The sequence below is a fragment of the Astyanax mexicanus genome, chromosome 4, assembly GCF_023375975.1.
Source record: "Astyanax mexicanus isolate ESR-SI-001 chromosome 4, AstMex3_surface, whole genome shotgun sequence".
Taxonomy (NCBI): domain Eukaryota; kingdom Metazoa; phylum Chordata; class Actinopteri; order Characiformes; family Acestrorhamphidae; genus Astyanax; species Astyanax mexicanus.
The window spans coordinates 53,419,672-53,447,500 of NC_064411.1; the positions used below are offsets into that span (position 1 = coordinate 53,419,672).

At 39.5% G+C, this 27,829-nt stretch overlaps 1 protein-coding gene across 26 annotated transcripts in view; it reads right to left on the reverse strand.

Moving 5' to 3' along the window:
- dlg1b (discs large MAGUK scaffold protein 1b) overlaps nt 1–27,829 on the reverse strand; it is a 174,334-nt gene that overhangs the window by 27,115 nt on the left and 119,390 nt on the right. For 25 of the 26 annotated variants that reach the window (XM_049476567.1, XM_049476566.1, XM_049476554.1 and 22 more), the window contains 8 exons: nt 24,792–24,842; nt 22,032–22,156; nt 18,250–18,419; nt 14,524–14,660; nt 13,300–13,444; nt 5,142–5,268; nt 1,282–1,438; nt 532–634 (listed from right to left, as the gene is read on the reverse strand). In XM_049476567.1, coding sequence (XP_049332524.1) covers nt 532–634; nt 1,282–1,438; nt 5,142–5,268; nt 13,300–13,444; nt 14,524–14,660; nt 18,250–18,419; nt 22,032–22,156; nt 24,792–24,842 — 1,015 coding nt within the window. The remainder of the gene's footprint in view (nt 1–531; nt 635–1,281; nt 1,439–5,141; nt 5,269–13,299; nt 13,445–14,523; nt 14,661–18,249; nt 18,420–22,031; nt 22,157–24,791; nt 24,843–27,829) is intronic. The other variant, XM_049476565.1, reaches the window with a different exon arrangement.

A 27,829-nucleotide genomic window follows, 5' to 3' on the forward strand; every position in this document is an offset into this window, starting at 1 on the left:
CTATAAACTACAGACAACATTTCTCCCAAATTCCAAATAAAAATATTTTAGTAATTTAGAGCATTTATTTGCAGAAAATGAGAAATGGCTGAAATAACAAAAAAGATGCAGAGCTTTCAGACCTCAAATAATGCAAAGAAAACAAGTTCATATTCATAAAGTTTTAAGAGTTCAGAAATCAATATTTGGTGGAATAACCCTGGTGGTTTTTAATCACGTTTTTTATGGATCTTGGCATCATGCTCTCCTCCACCAGTCTTACACACTGCTTTTGGATAACTTTATGCTGCTTTACTCCTGGTGCAAAAATTCAAGCAGTTCAGTTTGGTGGTTTGATGGCTCGTGATCATCCATCTTCCTCTTGATTATAACTCTTCAGTTTTTGCTGTGTATTTGATTATTGGCATGATTATAATTCACTTCCAGTGAATAAATTAAGCAGATCTTTGCTTGATCATTGATTGGCTACTGTTTATAAACTGGGTGTTATCAGCAGCTGTGGTGTAAAGCAGATATACAGTAGAGATTCACCTTCTGGTCTGTAGTGGGCGACGATAGTGACGGTCTGGCCGGCGTTCTTCAGAGCGGCTGCTGCCTGTTCGTGGGTGGCACTGCGGAGGTCCACTCCATTCACCTACAGGAGCACAGAGACAGTACCAGTCAAAAGTTTGGATACACCACTTTTTATTACTTTACAATGTTCTGTATTGTAGATTAATACTAAAGTCATCCAAACTATGTAGAAAAACATCTAGAAATATTCAAATGTTTACATCTTGGCTGGATTTTCTCAGTCAGTTTTATGAGGTAGAGTCTCCTGGAATTCAGGCTTTCAGTTAACAGCTGTGCTGAACTCATCAAGAGTTAATTACTTGAGTTTCTTGTCTCTTAATAAAGTGTTTGAGAGCATCAGTTAAAGTAAAGTAGTGAAGAGGTAGAGTTACAGGTATACAGTGAATAGTGACTATTTGAGTAATGTTCGAATCCAGGTTATGACAAGCAACAACTAATCGACTAAATAAAGAAAGTAAATACTGTACGGAAAAATGAAAGTTAGTCAATATAAAAAGAGAATTTTAAGTGCAATCACCACAAAGCTATATAAACCATTATAATGATAGAACTGGCACTAATCAGGAGGCCCCAGAAAAAGGAAGAGCAGAATGTATTTTGGTTTATTTAACAGTAATTCTAAGTTACTACATGATTCCTTATGTGTTTCTTCATAGTCTGAATCACTTCTCTATTCATTTACTATGTAGGAAAAATAGAAAAACTCACAGAGACGAGGCGATCTCCTTTCCTCAGTTCTCCGCTCAGGTCAGCAGGACCGCCCGCCAGGATGAAGGAGATAAAGATGCCCTCTCCATCCTCCCCACCAACGATGTTAAAGCCCAGCCCTGTAGCACCTCGGTGAAGAACCACCTTCCTGGGCTCTCTGCCATCAGAACAAACACAAACTACACGTAAAATATCCCATAGAGTATCATTAAAAAGTTACTTTATTTCAGTAATTCAGTTCAAAATGTGAAACTCATATATTATATAGATGTATTAAACACAGAGTGATCTATTTTAAGCCTTTTTTAACGTTTATTGTTGATGATTAATATAGATTACAGCCAATAAAAAAAAACAAAAATCAGTGTCTCAGAAAATTAGAATATTATATAAGACCAATTGGTACTTTTGGCAGTGTGGGCAGTGTGCCAAAGTCCTGCTGGAAAATGAAATCTGCATCTCCATAAAAGTTGTCAGTAGCAGAGGGAAGCTGTAAGATATGAAGTGCTGTAAGATTTTGTGGGAAAACAAAACTGCACTGACTTTAGACTTGATAATAAAACACAGTGGATCAACACCAGCAGATGACAGACATGACTCTCCAAACCATCACTGATCATCAGTAAATTTTACATTTCATTTATATAAATTAAGGGAGCAGAGTCTGGAGGAAGAGTGGAGAGACACACAGTCCAAACTGCTCGAGGTCTAGTGTGAAGTTTCCACCAATCAGTGATGGTTTGGAGAGACATGTCTGTCATCTGCTGGTGTTGATCCACTGTGTTTTATTATCAAGTCTAAAGTCAGTGCAGTTTTGTTTTCCCACAAAATCTTACAGCACTTCATGCAGAAAGAAAGAAAACAGCAGACATGTATGAATAGATGGATAGATGAAGAAAGGAGTAAAGAAAAGAAGAAAATGATTAAAAAAAGCAGGGCCAATAGGTAAAGAGTACATGACATGTAAAAGAAAGAAATGGAGGAATGGATAAATGAAGAAAGGAGTGAAGAAGAAAAAAGAGGAAAAGAAAATAATGAATGGAAAACTGAGTGAAAAAATGTAAAAAGAAAGAAAGAAAAAGAAAACAACAGACATGGATGAATGAAGGAAGGAGTAAAGAAAAGAAGATTAGGAAAGAAAGAAAAAATGATAGAAAACAGTAGGATAAACATAGTGAAGAAAATAAAAAAAGAAAGAAAGAAAGAAAGAAAACAGCAGACATGCATGAATAGATAGATGAAGAAAGGAGTGAAGAAAATAAGATTAGGAAAAAAAGAAAAATTGAAAGAAAACAGTGGGAGAAACATAGTAAGGAAAAGTAAGAAAGAAAGAAAGAAAGAAGTAAAGAAAGAAAGAAAGAAAGAAAACAGCAGACATGGATGAATGGATGAATGAAGGAAGGAGTAAAGAAAAGAAGATTAGGAAAGAAAGAAAAAATGAAAGAAAACAGTAGGATAAACATAGTGAAGAAAATTAAGAGAGAAAGAAAGAAAGAAAGAAAGTAAGAAAGAAAGAAATAAGTAAAGAAAGAAAGAAAACAGCAGACATGGATGAATGGATGAATGAAGGAAGGAGTGAAGAAAAGAAAAAGAGGAAAAGAAAATAATTAATGGAAAACTGAGTGAAGAAAACGTAAAAAGAAAGAAAAAAAAAGAAAACAACAGAAATGGATGAATGGATGGATGAAGGAAGGAGTGAAGAAAAGAAGATCAGGAAAGAAAGAAAAAATGAAAGAAAACAGTAGGATAAACATAGTGAAGAAAATTAAGAAAGAAAGAAAGAAAGAAAGAAAGAAAAAGAGAAAGAAAAAGAAAGAAAGAAAGAAAGAAAACAGAAGAAATGGATGAATGGATAGATGAAAGGAGTGAAGAAGAGAAAAGAGGAAAAGAAAATAATGAATGAAAACAGTAGGATAAACATAGTAAAGAAAATTAAGTAATTAAGAAAGAAAGAAAGAAAGAAAGAAAGAAAGGTGGGAGGTGAAAGTGAAGGCTGAGGAAGAAAGGTAGTAAAGAAAAAGAAAATAAAAAAAGAAGTAAATTGGATGAATGGAAAAAAGAAAGGGAGTAGTGAGGAAAGAGAAAATGAAAGAAGGATAATGGATGAAAGAGAAGAAGAAGAAACTGTGATACATGTGTGATACATACTTTTGGCACAATTTGCCATTTTTCGACTTTTATTGGCTGATGAAAATAAATAGTACTATATTTACAGAAATGTAAATACTGTAAATATAAGTTAATATAAAAAGGCAACATTTCAGTGTTTCAGTAACAACACAGAGCAAATAACTGGAGCTGCTAGAGCTTCACAAAGATCATTATTAAGCTTAAAATCTGGTTATTATTATTGTATAACTGCTCTATAAACAGTGTTATAAGTGCTGTATATATAGACCCCTGCCACACAGTAACAGAGCCCCTCATACAGCACAGAATCAGGTATATACTGCATTTCTTCCTGCTGTTTTTATAAGCTAAATCTAATAAATAATAAATGTAAAATTGTAAGAGTAGTATAAAGTAATGTAACGCTGTGGGAGGAGCAGTGTTTTAGTGTTTCTGGAGGTGCAGTTCCTCTGATCAGCCTGTAGAGGTCGCTGCTGCTGCTGCTGCTCTATAATCTGGACTACAGTAAATCCCTCCGGCTGCTCTGCTGCAGCTGCGCAGCCATAAAACACGCAGATTATAAAGGTCAAATCCTTAAATCACACACACAGTTACTGTCCATAATATCACTGACACACATCTTCATCTACAGATCATCCTCCTCCTCCTCCTCATCCTCTCTGAAGAAGCTGCTCCCACTATACTTCCAGCTCCTGTTCCAGTATAAACACTCTGATAACAACAAACTGAATTAATTACAATAATCCAGTTTATTCCAAAGGTTTGATGAATAGTCTGTGTTTTTATTAAATGAGCAGATTTATAGCTTTATAAGGATGATGATAAATAAGGAAGCTGTGAGACACTACTACTACAGCTACTGCTGCATTAATATGCTAACAGACAGACAGACAGACAGACAGACAGACAGACAGACAGACAGACAGACATTCAGTCTCCGTTAAGGAAGCTGGGCTGACACTGTGTAATTCCATCCTCCATATAAAGAAGAATGGATGGAAGGAATGAGGGAAATAAAGAAATAAAGAAAGAAAGAAATAAAGAAAGAAAGAAAGAAAGGTTAAGGATAAAGGATAAGTAGAGTTAAGAGAATGAATAAAACAGAAAAACCAAAAGAAAACAGCAGGATGGATAGATGAATAGAGTGAAGAAAATCAATAAAGAAAGAAAAGAACTGCAGGGTGGATTAAAGAAAGGAAAAAAGAAAGAAAGAAAGACAGAAAACAGGTGGATGGACAAACTTTAAATTTAATAAAGAAAGAAGGAAAGGCATAAATGAAAGAAAGAAGAAATATGGATTGATAAAATAAAGGAAATAAGAGAGGAAGGTAGGAAGAAAAATGAGAAAGGAAGAGAAAAGGTAAGGATGGAAAAAGAAAAAAGAAAAAGACAGGAAGTAATGAGAAGACAAATGTGATGGATAGAAGTAAAAGAAAACTAAAGAAAGGATAGATGAATAAAAAAAGGAAGAAGGAAAGAAAGAAAGAAGTAAATTGGGTGAAGGAAAAAAGAAAGAGTATTGAGGAAAGAGAAAACAAGAGAAGGATGATGGATGGATGAAAGAGAGGAAAAAGAGAAAGAGAGAAAGCTCTGGCTCTGAGCCAGTGCTGCTCGTGTTCAGCAGTTCTCTGAGAGGAGTTGAAAAGCAGGATCTGGCAACCCGAGTCTGATCTGATGTGTCATTAATGAGTCATTAATAAAGTAAAGCGGTGAATCTGATCCTGCGGTACCTGCTCAGGTCCTCCTCCCCGTGCGAGGGCTTCGGGGTGGGGGAGAATCGGCCGGAGGGCGCGGGGGGCAGCGGCTGGCTCAGGAAGTTCGGGGGGCTGATATGGTTCTCCATGTGCTGAGAGTACGCTGAAAAACACAGAGAAACACAGAGAAACACAGGTTAAATACCATAAATACACTGCTGTGCTAAAGACACTGAGGGGAAATGGATGGACTGAATGACCAATCATCTCTCCAGATCTGTGGGGCTTCCTTAAAGAGAAGGTGGAGGAGAACAAGGTCTCTAACCTCCAACAGCTCTGTTATATCTGTCAGCATGGAGGATTATACCATATACAATAAACCACATATACCATATATACCACATAAACCACATTTACAATATATACCACCTAAAAAACATATACATTATATACCAACTAAACCACATATACCATATATACCACATATACCACCTAAACCACATATACCATATATACCACCTAAACCACATACACTGATCCCAGATCAGAGCACCTGCAGCTAAACTAACATTCATTAACACTGATCCCAGATCAGATTATGTGTGTGTTAGTTTATCTGCAGTAGTCTGGTGGGTCTGACCCCCTGTGGTTGATGGTGGAGCAGTAAGTGATCCTCTGTCCAGCTGTGTGGGGGGGCTGAAACTGATCCTAAACCCTCTCACTCAGGCCGTCCCAGAGACCCGGGGGGGTCAGCCTGGTCAGGACAGGGCGCGTGTCCTCTGTGCTGGAGGTTCATTAGGGTGGACGGGGTGATGATCACCCATCTAAATCATTTAACTTTTCCAGGGCCACAGGTGTAAAAAAAAAACAAGCACCTGGACATACAGACTGCTTCTACAAACACTAGTGAAAGAATGGTAAGTTCACTCTCAGGATGCCCCACAGATGCTCAACAGGGTTTAGGTCTGGAGACTTGCTTGGCCAGTGAATAGGATGCAGCACCTGTGCAACAAGTCCAGTCGTGAAATTTCACTACTAAATATTCCACAGCCAACTGTCAGTGATATTATAACACAATAGAAGAGACTGGAAATGACAGCAAGAGGACTTAAAATTATTAAGTAAATAAGTAAGGAAGGAAGTAAGGAAGTAAGGGAACATGCATGAATAGATGAATAAAAGGTTTGATGGATGGATGGATGGATGGAAAATGAATAAATACAGAAAGAAAAAAAAACATGCATGAATGGATGGATGGATGGACAGAGTGAAAAATGAAAAAAAGAAACAAATAAAAGAAAACATGCATGAATGGATGGATGAACAAAGTGAAGAAAATTAAGAAAGAAAAAGAAAGAACGAAAACATGCATGAATGAATGGATAAATGAAATGATGGATAATTGGACAAAGAAAAAAAGAGAGAAAGAAAGAAAGAAAGAGAAAACAGCATGCATCGATGGATGGATGGATGGATGGACGGGTGGACGGATGGATGGGTGGATGGATGGATGGATGGGTGGATGGGTGGATGGATGGGTAGAGAGGAGAAAAGAATAAAGAAAGTAAGAAAAAAGAAAACGTCTGAATAGATGGACATATGAACTGTTAGTTAGTTTAAACATTAGGGAAAGAACAGCTCAATCACTACAGTCCCCCAAACTTCAGTAGTAAAGAGATTACTATGGTATAAGAGGTGGTTGCTACGGTGTAGACTGCTAGTTGCTATAGAAACTAGGTTACTGCTACGTTGGCTGCTAGCTAGACCTTGTGTTGTATTTCCAAGATTGGTATGGTACCCAAGGTGGATGGCAGGGATTTTCTAGGTGGTTGCTATGGTGTTGTCAGGAAAATGCTATGATTTTCGATTCTGTTATGAATGCGCTATACGCTCACAGGATCTGCACTGTGGGGAATGTGTAGAAATGGTTGCTGTGGGTAATCGATGGTTCAGCATGAATTCAGCAGCAGAGAGAAAATTCCTGTAAAGCTTTTTTTATTCCAGCTTCCCGTCCAATAAAATCCAGCTCTTACATAAAATATCACAGAGTAAAGAGGGTGTAAATGGGTCACATTACGAGCAGCAGCAGCGACTCCTGCTCTGACCTTATACAGCGTGACACCACGCGGGCCGAGTGAGGACAGAGCGGGGGACGGGGGGACGGAGGGACAGAGGGACATAACCTAATGCTGCATTCTGCTCTCTGCTACAGATTCAATATTATCATATCAGAGCAAAGATCTAAAATCTGCCATCTAAACATCACTGCTGACTACTGGTGAGACAAAATATCAATACTGCAAAAGAAAGAAAGAAAGAAAGAAAGAAAGAAAAAATGAAGAAAAGCAGCAGGCATGGATGCATGGACGGATGGACGGATAGCGAAGAAAATGAATAAAGAAAGAAAGCAGGAGACATACATGAATGGATGAATGGATGAACAGAGTATAGAAATAAAGAAAAAAAGAAAGAAAGAAAACAGACGGATGGATGAATACCTACATAGACAAAGTGAGGAAAATGAATAAAGAAAGAAAGCAGTACGCATACATGAATGGATGAATGGATGAACAGAGTATAGAAAGAAAGGAAAAAAGAAAGAAAGAAAGAAAGAAAGAAAGAAAACAGACAGATGGATGAATAGATACATAGAGACAAAGTGAGGAAAATGAATAAAGAAAGAAAGCAGTACGCATACATGGATGGATGAACGGATGAACAGATGAACAGAGTGAAGAAAGAAAGAAAGAAAGAAAGAAAGAAAGAAAGAAAGAAGGAAAGAAGGAAAGAAGGAAAGAAAGAAAACAGACATGGATGGATGAATGAATAGATAGAGACAAAGTGAAGAATTTGCTAGGAGGTTGTTATGGTGTTGCTAGGTGGTTGCTAGTGTATTCCACATACTGGCTAGAGGGCTGCAACAGTGTTCAGTGCTAGATGGTTGCTACAGAATCCCAGGTGGTTGCTGGGATGTTGCTCAGTGTTTGCTGCTACAGTGTTGCTAGGTGACTGTTATGGTGTTGCTAGGTTATTCCAGGTGCTGGTGAGAGGGCTGCAACAGTGTTCAGCGGTCTCTGTGTGTTTCTAGATTGCGAGATGGTTGCTTTGGCATCCATGACAGTTGCTAGCAACATCTAGCAACAGTGTAGCAACCATCTGGGATGTGGAAGCAACCGTCTAGCAACACTATAGCAGCAAGCTAGGTTGCCATAGCGAGCAAGCACTGAGCAGCACCACAGCAACCACCTGGGATACACTAGCAAACCTCTATGAGCAATATTGCAACTACCTGTGATTCCAATGCAACTGTCTTGGATCCCGTTTCTGTGAAATCCTAGGTGGTTGCAGTGATGTTGCTTAGTGCTTAGATGCTGCTACAACGTTGCTAGGTGGTTATGATGATGTTGCTAGGTGGTTGCTAGAGTATTTCAGGTGCTGGGTTTCAACAGTATTCAGCAGTCTCTGTGTGGTTCCTGATGTGTTGCTAGATGGTTGCTTTGGCATCTCAGGCAGTTGGCATGGAATCCCAGGTTGTTGCTGTGATGTTGCTTAGTGCTTGCTGTTACAGTACTGCTGGATGGTTGCTTTCACATCCCAAATGGTTGGTATGATGTTGCTAGGTGGTTGCTAGGGTATTCCAGGTGCTGGCGAGAGGGCTGCAACAGTGCAACCTTCTAGCAACACTGTAGCAGCAAACTAGGATGCCATAGCGAGCAAGCACTGAGCAGCACCACAGCAACCACCTGGGATTCAATAGCTTCTGTAAGCAATATTGCAACTACCTGTGATTTCAATGCAACTGTCTTGGATGCCTTTGCTATGAAATCCCAGGTGGTTGCAGTGATGCTGCTTAGTGCTTAGATGCTGCTACACTGTTGCTAGGTGGTTGTTATGGTGTTGCTGGGTGGTTGCTAGGGTGCTCAGGTGCTGGATAGAATGCTGCAATTGCATTGAAATCATTTAATTGCTATTGCATAAGAAGGGTTTGCATCGAATTCCTTTGGTAAACTGATTAATATTTTTGTTGCACACTTTTTGCTCATTGGTGCATCTTTCCTCGTGTTTAAGATGCAGTGCATCACCCCGTGTTGTTTTTAGTTCTGCCCGCTGTCCTTGGATCAGAGTGCACCGCCCGGTTTTACCCTCCAGCAGAGTAAAGCAGAGCGTGCTGCTAAAAAAAATAAATAAATAAAAAACGTCCAAAAAAGCCCAGCAGACTCTTCAGTACTCCATAGCCACTGATAACATCACTGTTCTAAACAGATAAACAACCGGAGAAGCATCCGGAATCCTCACCCCGGTATTCCGACCCCGTCAGCGAATCACATCGCCCGGGCTGGAATGGGATCTATCAGCGTGTTCGGTGTTAAAGTGCTGCTGCTGCCGTTCTCAGACAAGTCGCTGAGTGACTGAGCGCACTTAACGTTATTATTATTTCCCCTCCGTTACGCTCCGGCTCTCTCAGCTCCGCGTGCAGCGTCTCGCCGGGGCACCGGGCCACGCCCGCCTCCCCCTGCATTAGGATATTACTGCTGGGATTAGCAATAGCCGCCGGGACACGTGATCCTGCCGTATGACTGAACCTGCTGTTTGCCCTTTGTGCCTTTTAGCCTAGAATAGCATAGCGTAGCGTAGCGTAGCATCCGTGTGCAGGGAGGGTAAACACAGGAGAGATAATAAACCCACAAAGATTTAAGGCCCTATCGTTCACACTGTCACACAACAGTCTATTTACACGTCTTGCACCTACGTCGTTAAAATAGCATCAGAGTATAGGAATAAATCTACACTGATGGGTGTGGTGGTGTTCAGGTAAATATCTGGTGTGCTTCTGTATCTTGGCGGCAGAAAACAGAACGGTGCGCCACTGACCGATTAAAACCCTGACAACAGTCAACAGTCACCCGTCCATACTTATCTTTCCTATATATCTCATGTTCGCTAGATGCTAAACTATTAAATTCTTTAATTAGGACTAGTCTAGTGTCTGTGATTCATTCACTGCTGGAAACTGCTTTTTTTTGTCTGTTTGTGTTTTGTGCCATCTCAGCAACATATTGTCTGTTTTCTGGCATTGACAGTATTTGTGACTTGAGCATCACAGACTTAAATCTGTTTCTTCATATGAAGGACTTCCAGACAATTAAGCATTTTAGCTGGTGGAATCGTTTCAAACTGTTCTTTTATATTTGTAACCCTATAAAATTATTTCTAGTGGTTAAAAGTGCAGGAAAGAAAGGAAGGAAAGGAAGGAAGAAAGTACATTTTCCATACTGCTATAGTGTTTCCACGTGGCTGCTTGGTGGTTGTCATGGTGTTGCTACAAGATGGCTGCTTGGTGGTTGGTTAAAAGTGCAGGGTAGTCTACTAAGATATGTTTAATAGTACCGCCAACCAGTAGAACCCACAAAGATTTAGAGACCTATTGCACACCCTGCACAAGGTGCATCATGATGCTCTTTGCTATCTTACACCCCGTCCTTAAAACAGTCTATTTTCACGCCATTAAGGTAGCATCAGAGTTTAGGAATAAATCTACATTGATGGGCGTAAGAGGTCGAGCATCAGCTTGCAGTTGGATATGGAGAGCATGGCATCTGCCACGACTCCGGCATCGAGAGGCATGCACAAATACAGAGCACTAAAAGTGCTGGAGTGCACGTTTTATTTACAATAAAAATACTGGAAAATGTTTTAAACATTGTTGTTTTATTCTAAAAACTACGGACAACATTTTTCCCAAATTCCAAATAAAAATATCATAATTTAGAGCATTTATTTGCAGAAAATGAGAAATGGCTGAAATAACAAAAAAGATGCAGAGCTTTCAGACCTCAAATAATGCAAAGAAAACAAGTTCATATTCATAAAGTTTTATGAGTTCAGAAATCAATATTTGGTGGAATAACCCTGGTGGTTTTTAATCACAGTTTTCATGCATCTTGGTATCATGTTCTCCTCCACCAGTCTTACACACTGCTTTTGGATAACTTTATGCTGCTTTACTCCTGGTGCAAAAATTCAAGCAGTTCAGTTTGGTGGTTTGATGGCTTGTGATCATCCATCTTCCTCTTGATTATATTCCAGAGGTTTTCAATTTGGTAAAATCAAAGAAACTCATCATTTTTAAGTGATTTCTTTTTTCCAGAGCTGTATATATCTATCACATTATAAGCTGTGATGGTCAGTCACATGTTACTCAGGCTGGAAAATGCCAGTAGCTACATGTGTTCAGTTTTTAATGGCTGAGGGGGAGGGGGAGCTCAGGCCAGAGTAATCGATATCACTCCTCTCAGTTCCCTATTAGTGCCCCCGCCGGCAGCCCTACGAGCCGAGCGCCGATCGATACACTAACGGCTCGGCCCGCGGCCGGCCTGACACGCTTAGCGGGAGGGACAGCGGTCCTTTTTTCCACATTTGGAGCGAGCGGCTCGTTCACAGATGGATCTGGAGCTGAACTGGGAACAGGCTGATTTCTAAAGAACTTTCCCTAGAATGGAGCATTTTATTGGATTTACCAAACGATATATACTGTGATAATGTAGGCAAGACAATCTATAGCAATAAAAAGCCCTATCTAGATGGTATTAGTTTCTCAGGGGGACGTCTGTGAAAAATATACAAAATATTTCACACTTCTACTCAGTGATAAAACTCCTGCATCCAGACTGCAATTGGAAACATAGTGACAGAGAGTTCAGTAGCTCCTCCATTTCCACTCGCTGCTGTGTTTTTACGTGGATCTCCGCGGAAACGCGCACCCAAAGTACAATACAGTACAGTAATTACAGTGCGCAGCAGTGGATAAATAGCTATTTTATTAAACATGAAGAGATGAAACTCATAGATGTGGATCCGGACGGGACTAAAATTACCGGAGGACCACGGAGCTCAGAGAAAAACAGTAGATAATAATTCAGCCCGTAGGTTTCTCAGAGGACGTCTGAGAAAAACACGTACATGGTCATTCCAGACGGGAATAAAAAAATTACAGAGGATAAAAAAAACTCATAAAAGAGAAAACTACCCCAGAACCGCGGTTCAGAGGTGAGTTTTATTGACCGGTTAGCCGCTAATGCTAATGCTGCTGCATCCAGCCTTAGTGGAAATCTGGAAATCTAAGCTTACTGCAAATAAACTGAAGCACTTTACTCACCCGAATAAATCTGTGTAGATTAAAATCCAGCTCTCATTTGATTTTAAAAGTTTTTTTTTTTTTTTAAGAATTACACTTTTGTTTACTTAGCTTAGCTTAGCTTTACTTAACCACCATCCAGCGGCAAGACCTGCTGAATTTGAAGAAGAAAACATGCTGAAACCCATATTCCTTACTAGTGTCGCTTGAAATCTAGTTCTTGAAAACTAGTGTCGCCTTATAATCCAGTGAATAGACCAGAAAATAGACGCTTATTGATAGTGTGCCTTATTATGTGAAAAATACCGTATGTAACTAATATTTATAAATCAGAATTGTATTTTTCAGAATTGAAACAAAATTGCAAAATATTCTTTATACGTAAATATGTTCTTGCTCGGAAAACTGCAAATGGAGGGACCGACTACACATTAATTCCTATGTATTAGATAGGGTGGAGGTAGTTTGTAGGCATCCCAATACTTCTGTCCATGTAGTGTGTATTCGTATATTATAGATTAAATTCTGAGAATATGGGGGGGGGGGGGCAGTGATCAGTCACCTCGTACGGCATGTTTTGATGCTTGATTTGAATTGCTAATACAATCATTATTTGTAAACAGCGGCATCAAATTCTGTCATATATTACAATTTGTCTCATTACAGCAGAATCAGAAAGCTGCTCTGAGGATTGATTAAAATGACCTTCTCAGTGAATCAGCCGTGATTAACAGGGAGTTGTGTTCTGATTTAGAGAAACAGAGACTGATGGACGTATTGATTTATAGATATTTTGCAGGGTTTTCTTATAAATATGTCTTTTATTTAACCACCAGAACTCAATTGAGCCAGAAGACAGAAGAAGAGAAACGGTGCGTATTGAAATGTATTACCAGATGAAGCCATGCTGAAAGTGCTTTTCTAAAATGGACCAAAAGACCAAACACTTCAGTGGTTTCCATCACTATACCTTTAAATCCAGACCAGTATCACAGTGCGTTTTGAGTCTAGAGTGTTACGATGATGAGTGAGGATGTTCAGGATGTATCTGTCACTCACAGTTGGTGATATCTGGAGGGGCGAAGCTGTCGTTCATGAAGACACTGTTGGGTTTAGCCACTTTCAAGTAGACCACGTCTGTAGTGTTTTTCAAGGCAGTCACGGCGTGCTCGTGGGTCACCTCCTCTAGACAGGCGCTGTTCACCTGATACACACACAATTATACAGTCAAACATTTAACCATCAAACCAAACTGAACTGCTTGAATTTCTGCACCAGGAGTAAAACAGCATAAAGTTATCCAAAAGCAGTGTGTAAGACTGGTGGAGGAGAACAGGATGCCAAGATGCATGAAAACTGTAATTAGAAACTTTATTAAAAGTGTTAAACAAACCAAATAAGTCTATAAAGCATTTAGATGATCTTATCTGGGGAGTTTTATCTGGGGAGGTTTCTGAGGCTGATAACTCTGATTAGTGCCAGTTCCATCATTATAAGGTTTTTGATGGACTTTGCTGTGACTGAAATTCTTCTCTCGGATTGACTGGCCTTCATTATTTCTTAAATTAATTTCTCTTTTTATTTAGTTGAGTAGTTCTTGCTTCTCATAATCTGGATTCGAACATTACTCAAATATTCACTATTCACTGTAAACCTGTAACTCTACCTCTTCACTACTTTACTTTAACTGATGCTCTCAAACACTTTATTAAGAGACAAGAAATTCAAGTAATTAACTCTTGACGAGTTCAGCACAGCTGTTAACTGAAAGCCTGAATTCCAGGTGATTCTACCTCATAAAGCTGACTGAGAAAATCCAGCCAAGAGGTGCTACTTTGAATCTTTTGAATTTTTATTGGTACTTTTGGCAGTACTGTGGGCAGTGTGAAGCCAAGTCCTGCTGGAAAATGAAATCTGCATCTCTATAAAAGTTGTCAGTAGCAGAGGGAAGCTGTAAGATATGAAGTGCTGTAAGATTTTGTGGGAAAACTAAACTGCACTGACTTTAGACTTGATAATAAAACACAGTGGATCAACACCAGCAGATGTCAGACATGTCTCTCCAAACCATCACTGATTGGTGGAAACTTCACACTAGACCTCAAGCAGTTTGGACTGTGTGTCTCTCCACTCTTCCTCCAGACTCTGATCCCCTGATTTACAAATGAAATGTAAAATTTACTGACGATCAGTGATGGTTTTTATGGAGATGCGGATTTCATTTTCCTGCAGCACACTGCCAAAAGTACAAATTCAGGTCGTATGAGTAAAGATTTTCCTTACAGCCATAAGTTTGTCTCCTATCTGCAGCCTCCCATCTTTGTGTGCAGCTCCTCCCTCTATGATTTTGGTGACGTAGATGCTGTTGTCTCCTGGGATGTGCTGGTTCCCCACGCCCCCTGCTATACTGAAGCCGAGCCCTGGAACATACCAACACAGAACAGAGGGGGGGGGGGTCTCATTTCACCATTTATTTTATTCATTTTAAAATGTCTAGTTGTGTCTCTAGTATGAATTAATGTCATGTGTTCAGGTGTTTCTATTTAGCCCTGCTTTAGTTCACTGAATTAGTGGTCTCTGAAGAAAGACAGGTTTCGGCTCTTGCTCATGAATATTCATACATGCAAATATATAGCCTCTGATTGGCTGACAGCACTTCAACAGAGAATGCCTACCTGCCTTCCCCTCACAGTCAATTTTACAGCTGTAAAACTCAAAGGACAAATGAATTTTTTTTAGAGATACAGCCGTAGTTATGAAGATATAGATATAGAACTGAGTGCTAGATAAAGTTAACCCTTAAACTTTACTTAACTTTAGACTCTCAGTGTCGGCTTTGAGCGGTGTTCTGTCGAGAAGAGCTTCCTTGTCAAACTGTGCTTCCCTAGTGTTTATTTAAGGTCTCTGTAAAACGCAGAATCAACCTGAGATCCCATTTAAACCTATAGTTACTTACTACACAAGATAGCTAACGCTAACTAGCTGGTGTAAAGAGAAGCTGTAAGCTCTTTAGCTGATGAGACTGCCTGTTGGCGGTACCGAGCCAAAGTGGGCAGGGCCATGAATACTAATTCACGGGTTGAAGTAGACACGGTGCTTTTCCTGATTAACTTGTATTTCTGAGGATTTTCTTTTACTAGCTACTCCAGACAATGAAAGCTAAGGAAGAGTTTCAGCATGTGCAGCATCATATACAACATATACAACTCAGAGAGATGTAAAGTATTTCACAAAGAACAAGAAAAAGTGGATTTTAATGGAAGGACACCTTTAATCTACAATATAGAACACATATATATAGGTGTATCCACATGTTTGACTGATAAAAAAAAAAGTAATAAAAACACCATCCACAATCAAACCCCAAAAAATTTGGGGAATCGTGATAAAAAAGCTTAAAACAGGGGTGTCCAAACTACGGCCCGCGGGGCATTTGTGGCCCGTTTCCTTTTTTGGAGCGGCCCGCGAGGTATTTTAGAAATAGAACGAAAGTTGGCCCGCCGTTAAGCAGGTTTTTATAATGTGAGATTCAAAGTTTGAACGCTAGGTGTCAGAAACGGGCCAAAGAGTCTAAAAGCAGAGAGGATGCGCATTTCTAGCACAGAAAAACGGGCCAAAAGAGTCTAAAAGCGGAGAGAGTGCGCCGTTCTAGCGCAGAAAAACGGATCAAAGAGTCTAAAAGCGGAGAGGGTGTGAATTTCTAGCACAGAAAAACAGGCCAAAGAGTCTAAAAGCGGAGAGAGTGCTCATTTCTAGCGCAGAAAAACGGGGCAAAGAGTCTAAAAGCGGAGAGGGTGCGCATTTATAGCGCAGAAAAACGGATCAAAGAGTCTAAAAGCGGAGAGGGTGTGAATTTCTAGCGCAGAAAAACAGGCCAAAGAGTCTAAAAGCGGAGAGAGTGCTCATTTCTAGCGCAGAAAAACGGGCCAAAGAGTCTAAAAGCGGAGAGAGTGCTCATTTCTAGCACAGAAAAACAGGCCAAAGAGTCTAAAAGCGGAGAGAGTGCGCATTTCTAGCGCAGAAAAACGGGGCAAAGAGTCTAAAAGCGGAGAGAGTGCGCATTTCTAGCGCAGAAAAACGTTTAATATTAAGAGACATCATGAAATTAAACATCAATTTGAAAAATCTTCGTTTACACAACACTGTCAAAGATAGATAAAAATAGTGAGTTAAGTAAAATGGTGTGTAAATGAAATAATCAGGAAAATGTATTATTTAAAGTGGTAAATTTCATTATGTGTTTTATTATAGAGTCTGTGGCCCGTGACTTCAAATATATTTCTCCTTCTGGCCCCCAACAAAAAAAGTTTTGGTAATCAGCCCAAAATACCAAAAAATAAACATGCCACATTGACACTGTCATAAAGGAACCGAAGAGCCCGAGAAGAGCAGGACAGGGAGGCGGGAGGGAGAGATGGAAGGAGGGAGTATCTGAGAGAGGGGGGGGGGGCGCTGTTGCCATGGCAACAGCGGTCCGGAGTCGTCAGGCTGCTGCGTTTAATGGGGGAGGGCGCCGGGACCCCAACGCCGATCCCGAGAAATTTCGCCCCGAAACGAGAGCAGGCATTTCTCATTTCTCATTTCAGTCATTCAGACTCTCGTCTTTCCCCAGAAACGAGGGATTTTAATCCTGAGAAGTTTAGTTAGCAGCACAGAGAACAGCCATCTTCACTGCAACCGACGAGGATTAGGGGCAAAGCGGGACAGGGGGGGGGGGGGGGGGGGGGGGGCGGTATTGTAAGAGGGGCACAATTCACACGCACTCATCTTCTTGTTTTTCTTGTTCAAGAAAAAGAAAATAAAAAGGCAAATCAGGGAAAAGAGAATCTCCACAATATTCCATACCACACAATTAGGGATGCACAATGAAATCAGAATTAAATCGGTATCAGTCGATCATTTCTTTGTTTCTTTCATATCATGGGCATCGGCTGATCTGGCCAATATTTCGATACGATACTTGTTGGTATATTTCCTAAGCAGAGATTGGGTAAAACAGCAATATATATACATATCCGTAATGTGTTTAATAGATGGAGACTTAGGGTTCAGATCCCAGAAGGACTACAAGACGAATGCTGAGCTTCTAATTTCCTCCTGATCAGGTAATCACTGAGCTTCAGCTAAGGTTAGCTGTGATACTCGACAATATTTCACATCATCTGTGTTACTGATAATGATAAAATATTCCAGAATAATCAATTACTATGAATTATGGATTTATTGGTGTCAGTTTCACAGAATTTACCAACCAATATTGTTCACATTGGACAAACCGCTAGCTGATAGCTCCCTGGGTTAAAGGAACTACAACTGTCGGGCAGCATTTACTAGCGCTGGAAATCTAAGCTTACTGTAAATAAACAGAAGTGCTTTATTCACCCAAATAAACTGTTTTCATAAGAGAAATCTGTGTAGATTAAAGTCCAGCGCTTGTTTAACTTTGAAAGAAAATGTATTTTTTAAGAACTACAGTTTTATATACTTAGACCTGATGAATTAGAAGGGAAACATGGCGACACCCCTGTTCCTTACTAGTGTCACTTAAAATCAGTGCGCCTTAAAATCCAGTGTGCCTTTTGTATGAAAATAGGTCAGAAAATAGACAATTAACAGTCCCCCTATAATATGGTGCACCTTAGAACTCATAAAATACGTATTTAAATACTTTAAATACTTAAATTCCCACCAGGACAATTTAGAGTATCCAATTTACTTGATCTTCAGGTTTTTGCACTGTAAGGAAAAAACCCAAGCAGACAGAAGTAGAACATGGAAACTCCACCCAGACAGGGACTTGAACCAGAGACCCAATACCGTAAACTGTGCAGCAATAGACTCAGAGCTTCTGTCTCTGGCTTTACTGTATCTACAAGGTGTTTAAGCTGTAGGAAGGAGTGTGTAATATTGGAGTGAAGGACAGTGAGAGATTAAATACAGTGTTTAAGAACTCCAGCAGCACTGCACAGCTCGATTACATAGTTTTAAATAGATGCTCCACTACTGTACCTTTGGGCCCTTTAACCAGTTTGATCTCGACCACTTTCTCCGAGACGGACTTTCTCCTTCTGACGTAGAGTCTGACCAGTGACCCCGCCTCCTTTAGCGCCTCCACCGCCTTGCTGTGGGTCACGTCCCGAACGTCCACCTCGTTCACTCGCAGGATTACATCATTCACCCTGAAAAATAGAACAATTTGGAGTAAAAAAATAAGAGACCACTTAAAATGATGAGTTTCTTTGATTTTACCAAATTGAAAACCTCTGGAATATAATCAAGAGGAAGATGGATGATCACAAGCCATCAAACCACCAAACTGAACTGCTTGAATTAATTTTTGCACCAGGAGTAAAGCAGCATAAAGTTATCCAAAAGCAGTGTGTAAGACTGGTGGAGGAGAACATGATGCCAAGATGCATGATTAAAAACTGTGATTAAAAACCACCAGGGTTATTCCACCAAATATTGATTTCTGAACTCTTAAAACTCTGAAAGCTCTGCATCTTTTTTTGTTATTTTAGCCGTTTCTTATTTTCTACAAATAAATGCTCTAAATGACAATATTTTTATTTGGAATTTGGGAGAAATGTTGTCTGTAGTTGTCTGTAGAATAAAACAACAATGTTTATTTTACTCAAACATAAACCTATAAATAGCAAAATCAGAGAAACTGATTCAGAAACTGAGGTGGTCTCTTATTTTTTTTTCAGAGCTGTACATACAGCCATTCGTGGGAAAAATAGGGACACCCCAGTGTGTCTTTGCTATCGTAACGGCGGGATAAGTACAGCACTGAGCTGTGGAGCACTGGTAACCACAGTGAGTTAATGGGAAGGGTGGTAGAGTATATGTGGTAAACTTGACATTACAAAGTATTCAGTTTAACTCAAGGGCACCTGCAGTCACCCTGGTGTGTACGTGTGTGTGTGTGTGTGTGTACGCGCTGTCAGAGTCTCATTAAAGCTGCAGGAGAGCTGTGGACGGCGCTGACACTGATGAGAGCCTGACAGCAGCACATTGACAGAGTGTCACTTTAGTAAAGGGGTCATGTCTGCTAGAGAGAGAGAGAGTGAGTGTGTGTATGTGTGTGTGTGTGTGTGTGTGTGTGTGTGTGTACACAGCTCTGGGGGGAAAAAAAGAAAAAAAAAGAAAAGAAATCACTTAAAAATTACAGGTTTCTTTGATTTTACCAAATTGTAAACCTCTGGAATATAATCAAGAGGAAGATGGATGATCACAAGTAGAATTAATTTGCTGAGTAAAAAAGAGTATGAAATTTTCTCCTAATTTAGCTATAGGCCATTTGTCCCATCACTATTTCCCCTATCACTAGTGATGCCACAACACCAGGAGAGTGAAGACTAGCACATGCCTCCTCCGATACATGTGAAGTCAGACTCCGCCTCTTTTTGAACTGCTGGTGATGCAGTATTGCCGAGTAGCGTCGCTGCGCTTTCCTCAGAGCGTTAGCGCTGCGATGCTACTCGGCAATACTGCATCACCACTCGGTTCTGATACATCAGCTCACAGATGCAGCCTTGTGCTGATCCACATCACCCTAGGAGTGATGAGGGGAAAGAACACCATCTACTGTACCCACCCAAAGAGAGAGAGAGCAAGACCAATTGTGCTCTCTCGGGGCTCCGGCAGCTGATGGCAAGATGCATGACTGGGATTCGAAATATTTCAAAATATATTTGATTTTCTAGCCAATAATGAATTGGTTAACAACCTACAGATTGTAAATAGTACTGGAAATAAACAAAGCTTTGGAACAGATGGTGTTACTGCTGTTACTCTCTACTGCAGCAGCATTTACACACTTTTATCATCATAATAACTAGAACAATATACAGATAAAACACAGAGAAATCTGTAACTATTAAAAGTAGGAAGTCTTCTTTTCTTTAGAGAAATTTCAGATGAAGCCAGGGAGCGGTGAGTACTGTTTCCTACACCTTCAAATAAAGACTCTTGGAAACTGGAGAAAAAAAATAGAAACTGATACAGGAAGAGTCACGTCTGGCTGACCCACATGGAAACAGCAGCTTTAGCCTTTATTAGCTCAGATTAACATGATTAAGGACTGAGTCTTTTTAGTTTCAGCAGAGAAGAGAATTAGAATTAGAGTAAATTTAAAAGAATACATTACATTACATTACATTTGGCAGACGCTTTTGTCCAAAGCGACTTACAATATTGAAGTGCAAATAATAGAAGAGGTTAAGTACAAAAATAATAGAAGTTAAAAATAAAGCATCTATAGACAGGGCCTTAAGGAGGTCAGAGGGAAATAAAGGGATAGAGGAGTAGAGAAGAGGAAGAAGGAAATGAGGTTAGAATTAGTTAGTTAGTTAGAGGTGTTAGGAGAGTAGGTGCTCTTTGAAGAGCTCTGTCTTCAGGAGTTTATTAAAGATAGTGAGAGATTCTCCTGATCTGGTAGTAGAAGGTAGTTAGTTAGAGGTGTTAGGAGAGTAAGTGCTCTTTGAAGAGCTCTGTCTTCAGGAGTTTATTAAAGATAGTGAGAGATTCTCCTGATCTGGTAGTGGAGGGTAGTTTGTTCCACCATTGGGGAACTCTGTATGAGAACAGTCTGGATTGCTGCTTTGTGTGAATGTTTGGCAAAGCGAGGCGACGTTCACTGGAGGAGCGCAGCGGCCGGGAGGTAGCGTAAGTCTTCAGGAGCGAGTGCAGGTAGGAAGGAGCCTGTACTGTCATCACCTTGTAGGCGATTGTAAGAATAAAGGCGATTGTAAGAATAAAAGGGCTTTAGGTCCAACTTTGTCATGCATTCCAAACTCCGAGAGAGCAGGTAAATATAACTTATAATAAATCAATGATATTAACATTAATGTACCTTATTAACATTATTAATGCTGTGGAGTGCTGATTATTATTAATACTGTCTAATATGTGTGTGGTTAGTTTATTACAACGGAGACAAATAAGTTCTAGACTTAATACAGATTTTATGTAATCAGTAAACTCAGCGCTGAGGAGGTAAACATATAAACATGTCACATACATGCTACTGTTAGCTGATCTGAAGTTACTTTGGCTGGAAACTAAATGCATGATTTCTTCATCTATGAGCACATTTGGCCAATGAGACATACATATAAATTCAGACACTGTGTGTAGTTAATATAGGGAAGTGTTTGGTTCTTATGTAGTGGATGAAATATTATTTACCACTAGTGCCTAATGTGCCCCAATGCAGTAGGTGTCAATCTTAGCGTTTATAAATGCACGGCCATGAATTTACTGTATTATTAGTCTTAGTAATGTAATTAGACCCAAGTAGTCCAAAATGTAAATACACAAAAAAACAAGATTCACAACATAAAGATAATGTTTATGCCTTTTTTTTATAGATTAATACCCTATATTTGATACTTACAAGAAATCCAAATTAAATGTATTTTTAAATTGTGGTATTTATTTCTCTATTGTGTTTTATTTATTTTGGTATTTGCAATTTGGAAATGTAAGTTGTCAATTTAAAAATATATCTTACCTAAACAAGGAAACCAATTGGTCATTGATGAGTTCATTATTAAATGAAATGTCTTGCTTTCTCTTGTGTATTTCTAACTGCTCTTTTTCGGCCAAGCAAAAATGTTCAATCCGATTAATCGATTAATCAAATCGATTTTTCAGTAGAATACTCGATTACTAAAATAATCGATAGCTGCAGCCCTAAATCAAGTAATTGATAAGATGAAGATAAAACAAAAAAGCAGCTTGTTTGTGTCGCTGCATTAAGTATAGAAGGGGTTTCGTAGACTTACTGAAGTCTCCCGTCCTGAGCTGCAGCGCCCCCTGGGATGACTTTGGTGATGAAGATGCTGGGGTCCTCTCCGATGTGCGGGTTATCCGTGCCGCCTGCGATGCTGAAGCCCAGCCCCGAATTACCCTGCAAACACAGCAAGACCAGAGACAGGACTAAAACACAAATATACTTCTTACATTTTAACACAATAATCTGAACTTTCTCCTCCTTACATTTTAATAAAAACAGCCTCGTTACTCCTGTTTCATTTCAGCTCGTTTTCATTCCGGCTTCTCATCCTTCAATAAAACCCCTATCCAGATAAATCTCTCCATCCAGATAGAGTGAATCTGATTGTGATTGGATGTAGAGAAGCCTAAACATATACCATTCTGACTCCCTATTGGTTTATACTGTGATCCATCCATCAGACCTCAGGGTTCAAACACTTTTAACCAATAACCAATAGTCAATAAATGTCCATGATTATTTTTATTTTTTTACTTTTCCAGGCTTTCAATGCAAATTGTCATGACCATACTGATTTATTTAGCCATTAAAACCAAAAATCCACTAAAACTATAATTAAAATTGATTATAATAGGTCTAAAATGAATCACACAATTATTCTTTTAAAGGCTAAATTGGTGAATGAACTCTAAGCTGATAAATGTATTTGTAGCTCAAAATAGATTTTCTCCATCGATAAACTGAAACACAAAGATTTGTAGACCAAACTTCCATGACCTTTCCAAAACTTATCCAGGCCTGGAAATAGCTATTTTTAAATTCCATGACTTTTCCTGGCTTTTCATGACTCAAGAGTCTCAAGAAAACTCCAGGCAAACTTGAGTCCAACTAAGCTTTAATAGCTTTAATACAGGGGTTGGACAATGAAACTGAAACACCTGGTTTTAGACCACAATAATTGATCGTGGTGACGGACAGTTCTGGTGGAAACAGGAGAGTTGAGGTGCACATTGAATTCTGCGTGATTTGATCAGCCGTGGTTTTATGTTTTTTGGATACAATCCGGGTTAGCACCCGAACATCCCTTTCAGACAGCTTCCTCTTACAGCGTCCACAGTTAATCCTGTTGGATGTGGTTGGTCCTTCTTTGTGGTATCTCGCTGACATTACCCTGGATACCGTGGCTCTTGATGCATCACAAAGACATGCTGTCTTGGTCACAGATGCTCCAGCAAGACGTGCACCAACAATTTGTCCTCTTTTGAACTCTGGTATGTCTCCCATAATGTTATAGTGTGCATTGCAATATTTTGAGCAAAACTGTGCTCTTACTCTGCTGCTAATTGAACCTTCACACTCTGCTCTTACTGGTGCAATAATGTGCAATTAATGAAGATTGAACACCAGGCTGCTCCAATTTAGCCATGAAACCTCCCACACTAAAATGATGACAGGTGTTTCAGTTTCATTGTACTTAAGAGTAAAAAGCTGGAGTTGAATGGAGCTGGGTGTTAAGAAGGAGTGCTAGAGATCAGCATTGTTTATTTATGCTGAGTTAATAATGCGCACTTCAGAGAAACGACGCTGAACTGGGTCACGCAAGGAGATGATGAGGGGGAAGAGAGAGAGAGAGAGAAAGAGAGATGGAAAGAAAAGAGAGAGAGAGAAAGCCACAGGCAGGATTCGGGATTAAGTCTGAGCTGCAGAAAGCAAGATGGTGCGTTTTTCTCTTTTTTTCTTCCTCCTCCTCCTTCTTTTCTTCTTCTTCTTCCTCCCCCTCTTCTTCCTCAGCAGTGAAGAGATAAGGCTGGAGAGTGGCGCTCCGGCTCACTGGGCTCTTCTTCCTCAGACATAAGGCGTTTTAATTACTGTGCTTTACTGCAGAGCTTCACGTACTGAAAACGTTGAGTTCAGGACTCGGGTGTAGCCAATATACAGTACAGGCCTAAAGTTTGGACACACCTTCTCTTCTTCAATGCGTTTTCTTTATTTTCATGACTATTTCCATTGTAGATTCTCACTGAAGCATCAAAACTATGAATGAACACATGTGGAGTTTTATGTACTTAACAAAAAATGAGCTGAACCTCCACAGTCACCGGACCTGAACCCAATCCAGATTTGAGGTTTGGGGTGAGCTGGAGCACAGAGTGAAGAAGAAGAAGGAGCAACAAGTGCTAATAAACACCTCTGGGAACTCCTTCCTTCCTTTAAGACTGTTGGAAAACTTTTCATTTCAGGTGGCCACCTCTTTTAGAGAAGCTCACCGAGAGAATGACGATGCCAAGAGTGTGCAAAGCAGTAATCAGAGTAAAGGGTGGATATTCTGAAGAAACTAGAATATAAAACATGTTTTTTTTTTTTAGTTATTTCACCTTTTTTTTGTTAAGTACATAAAACTCCACATGTGTTCATTCATAGTTTTGATGCTTCAGTGAGAATCTACAATGGAAAAAGTCATAAAAATAAAGAAAACGCATTGAAAAAGAGAGAGAAGGTGTGTCCAAATGCATCTTGGCATCATGTTCTCCTCCACCAGTCTTACACACTGCTTTTGGATAACTTTATGCCTTTACTCCTGGTGCAAAAGTCCAGAGATGTACAATTGTACGCCAATCAGTCCTTCCTCTCTTCCATCACTTAGCTGGATGGGATGGACTGTGATGGACAGTCAATATCAGCACTGAGCTCCCTGCAGAGAGGCTTTAGCACTCGGTCAATGCTGGCTGGAACTGGGAGAGTACACCAGTACAAACACAGGGAAGAAAAAAGAGGATGAGGAAGAAAAAAAACAACATAAAATACTCACTCGCTCAAGTGTGATCTCCTCGTACTCATAGTCCGCCTCTGTGCCGTTCACCTGAAGAAAAAACAAAAAGACATTAGAAGCTCAGAACCTCAGAAATCAGAGCCAGAACATGGTGGGGGATAGCTGGATTCACTGAAATTGGAGAATGTATTCATTTAATTCACTTCCATGAGGTACAAAAGTCTGAAACCAGCCTCTCGAAGAGAGTGTCAGTCTAAGCCTAGTACCAAAAGTGGGTAGTCTCTAGGAGCGAGTGTGAGTAAAGGTATAAACCTAGACCACGGGTGTCCAAACTTTTTTTTGTTGGGGGCCAGAAGGAGAAATATATTTGAAGTCACGGGCCACAGACTCTGTAATAAAACACATAATGAAATATACCACTTTAAATAATACTTTTTCCTGAATATTTCATTTACACACCATTTTACATGACTAACCAATTTATCTTTGACAGTGTTGTGTAAACTAAAATTTTTCTAATTGATGTTTAATTTCATGATGTCTCTTAATATTAAACTCCTTAATTACGGCAACTTTTAGACTCTTTGCCCCGTTTTTCTGCGCTAGAAATGCGCACTCTCTCCGCTTTTAGACTCTTTTGCCTGTTTTTCTGCGCTAGAAATGCGCACTCTCTCCGCTTTTAGACTCTTTTGCCAGTTTTTCTGAGCTAGAAATGCACACCCTCTCTGCATTTAGACTCTTTGCCCTGTTTTTCTGCGCTAGAAATGCGCATCCTCTCCGCTTTTAGACTCTTTGGTCCGTTCTCTGCTTTTAGACTCTTTGCCCCGTTTTTCTGCACTAGAAATGCGCACTCTCCGACTCTTTGGCGCGATTCTGACACCTAGCGTTCAAACTCTGAATCTCACATTATAAAACCTGCTTAACAGCGGGACAACTTTCATTCTATTTCTAAAATACCTAAAAATAAGGAAATGGGCCGCAAATGGCCCGCGGGCCGTAGTTTGGACACCCCTGGTCTAGATTAAAGTCCCTGAGGTACAAAAGTATGAACTAAGCCTCTGGAAGTAAGTGTAAGTCTAAGTTTATTAAAGGTTTAAGTCAAGTATCAAGTCCCTGAGGTACAAACGTCTAAAAAAGAATCTAGGAGAGAGTGTGAGTCTAGTCAAGACTCTGATGCACCAATATGAACCAAGGCTCTAGAAATGTGTCTTATTTAGGCCAAGGTTTGAGTTTTCAGACTGCAATAATAAGTGGAGTCTCCGATTGGAAGACATGCTAGAACATTTGGCTCAATAATGCACAAAAAGTGTGCTTTTTCAGCTTGTTACGGCTACTGCACATGCGCAGATCTCCAAAGCAAAGGGGGCTTTCCTATCAGCACTATCTGCTCCACTCTCTGTACTAAAAGCAAGCCAATTAGCTCTAGAATATGAGTCAGATTACATTTTCTAGGATACAGGTCTGAGTTAAATCTCAAAAATCTAGGGTATGAGTCTGAGTAGAGTCTCTAGTCTGTAGGATATGAATTATTGTTGAGTTTAGAGACTTAGAATCTTAAGTCTCTAGGTTATGAGTCTTGAGTATTTAGGGCATCAGTGCAAGTTGAGTTTAGAGTGCAAGTTGAGTCTTGAGTCTTGAGTAGGGCAGGGTACATGTATTTGTAATATTTCCAGTCTTTATGGTATGAGTCTGAGGCAAGTATAGAGTCTTTTAGGGTGTAAACCCAGGTTCAGTCTCGAGTCTCTAGGGCGCAAATTCCAATTGAATCTTCTTAAAACGGAAGGTGGTACTTCAAACCATCACTGATCATCAGTAAATTTTACATTTCATTTGAAGTACATCAAGGGATCAGAGTCTGGAGGAAGAGTGGAGAGACACACAGTCCAAACTGCTCGGGGTCTAGTGTGAAGTTTCCACCAATCAGTGATGGTTTGGAGAGTCATGTCTGTCATCTGCTGGTGTAGATCCACTGTGTTTTATTATCAAGTCTAAAGTCAGTGCAGTTTTGTTTTCCCACAAAATCTTACAGCACTTCATGCTTCCCTCTGCTACTGACAACTTTTATGTAGATGCAGATTTCATTTTCCAGCAGGACTTGGCTTCACACTGTCCATACTGCCAAAAGTACCAATTGGTCTTATAGTTATATAATATTCTAATTTTCTGAAACACTGATTTTTTGGGGGTTTCATTGGCTGTAAACCATAATCATCATCACCAATAATAAAAAAAAAAACACTTAAAATAGATCACTCTATGTTTAATACATCGGTACCACTTTAAAATAAGACTACCTTTATAAAGGGTTTTTAAATGGTTTACAATTAGTTTATTAATGGTTACTAATTAGGTTGTAAATGCCTTAAAAATCAGTAATAATCAGTTATAACACATATGTAGAAAGGGCAAAAATGACCTGTTGTTTGCCAAATAGTGAACCCACAGCAATCTATACTGTTGCCCTTTCTACATATGTGTTATAACTGATTATTACTGATTTTTAAGGCATTTACAACCTAATTTGTAACCATTAATAAACTATATTGTAAACCATTTATAAACCCTTTATAAAGTTAGTCTTATTCTAAAGTGGTACCAATACATCTATATAATATGTGAGTTTCACTTTTTTAAGCCACTTTTCAATGATATTCTAATATGCTCACATTTGTCTTCTTATTTTGAGCATTATAATAATGCACTGATAGTCTTCTCACTGACTCACATGGGTTACACAATTTATAAAATAAGCATCTAATCTAATAGCACCTCCTGTTCTTCATGAGGTCAAGTTCCTGCTTTACAGCAGCCGTAAGTGCTAATTATTAGCAGCTAATATTTGTAAATGTATGTGAACATCCATAAATGTAGTCAGTCTGACGGCTGTAGCTGTAAACTAAGAGAATAATATGTAAGATAATAAATATGAAGAGAATATTCTAGCTTTAAGACTCCAGATAAAGAAGGTACTGGTGCTCCTCAGCTAGAAGGAGGTCATTATAGATCAGTAAATCAGCATTAATTACTTGGACAGACTGGAGGACTGGGTTTGAGTGTGACTGAGGGTGATGAGCCAT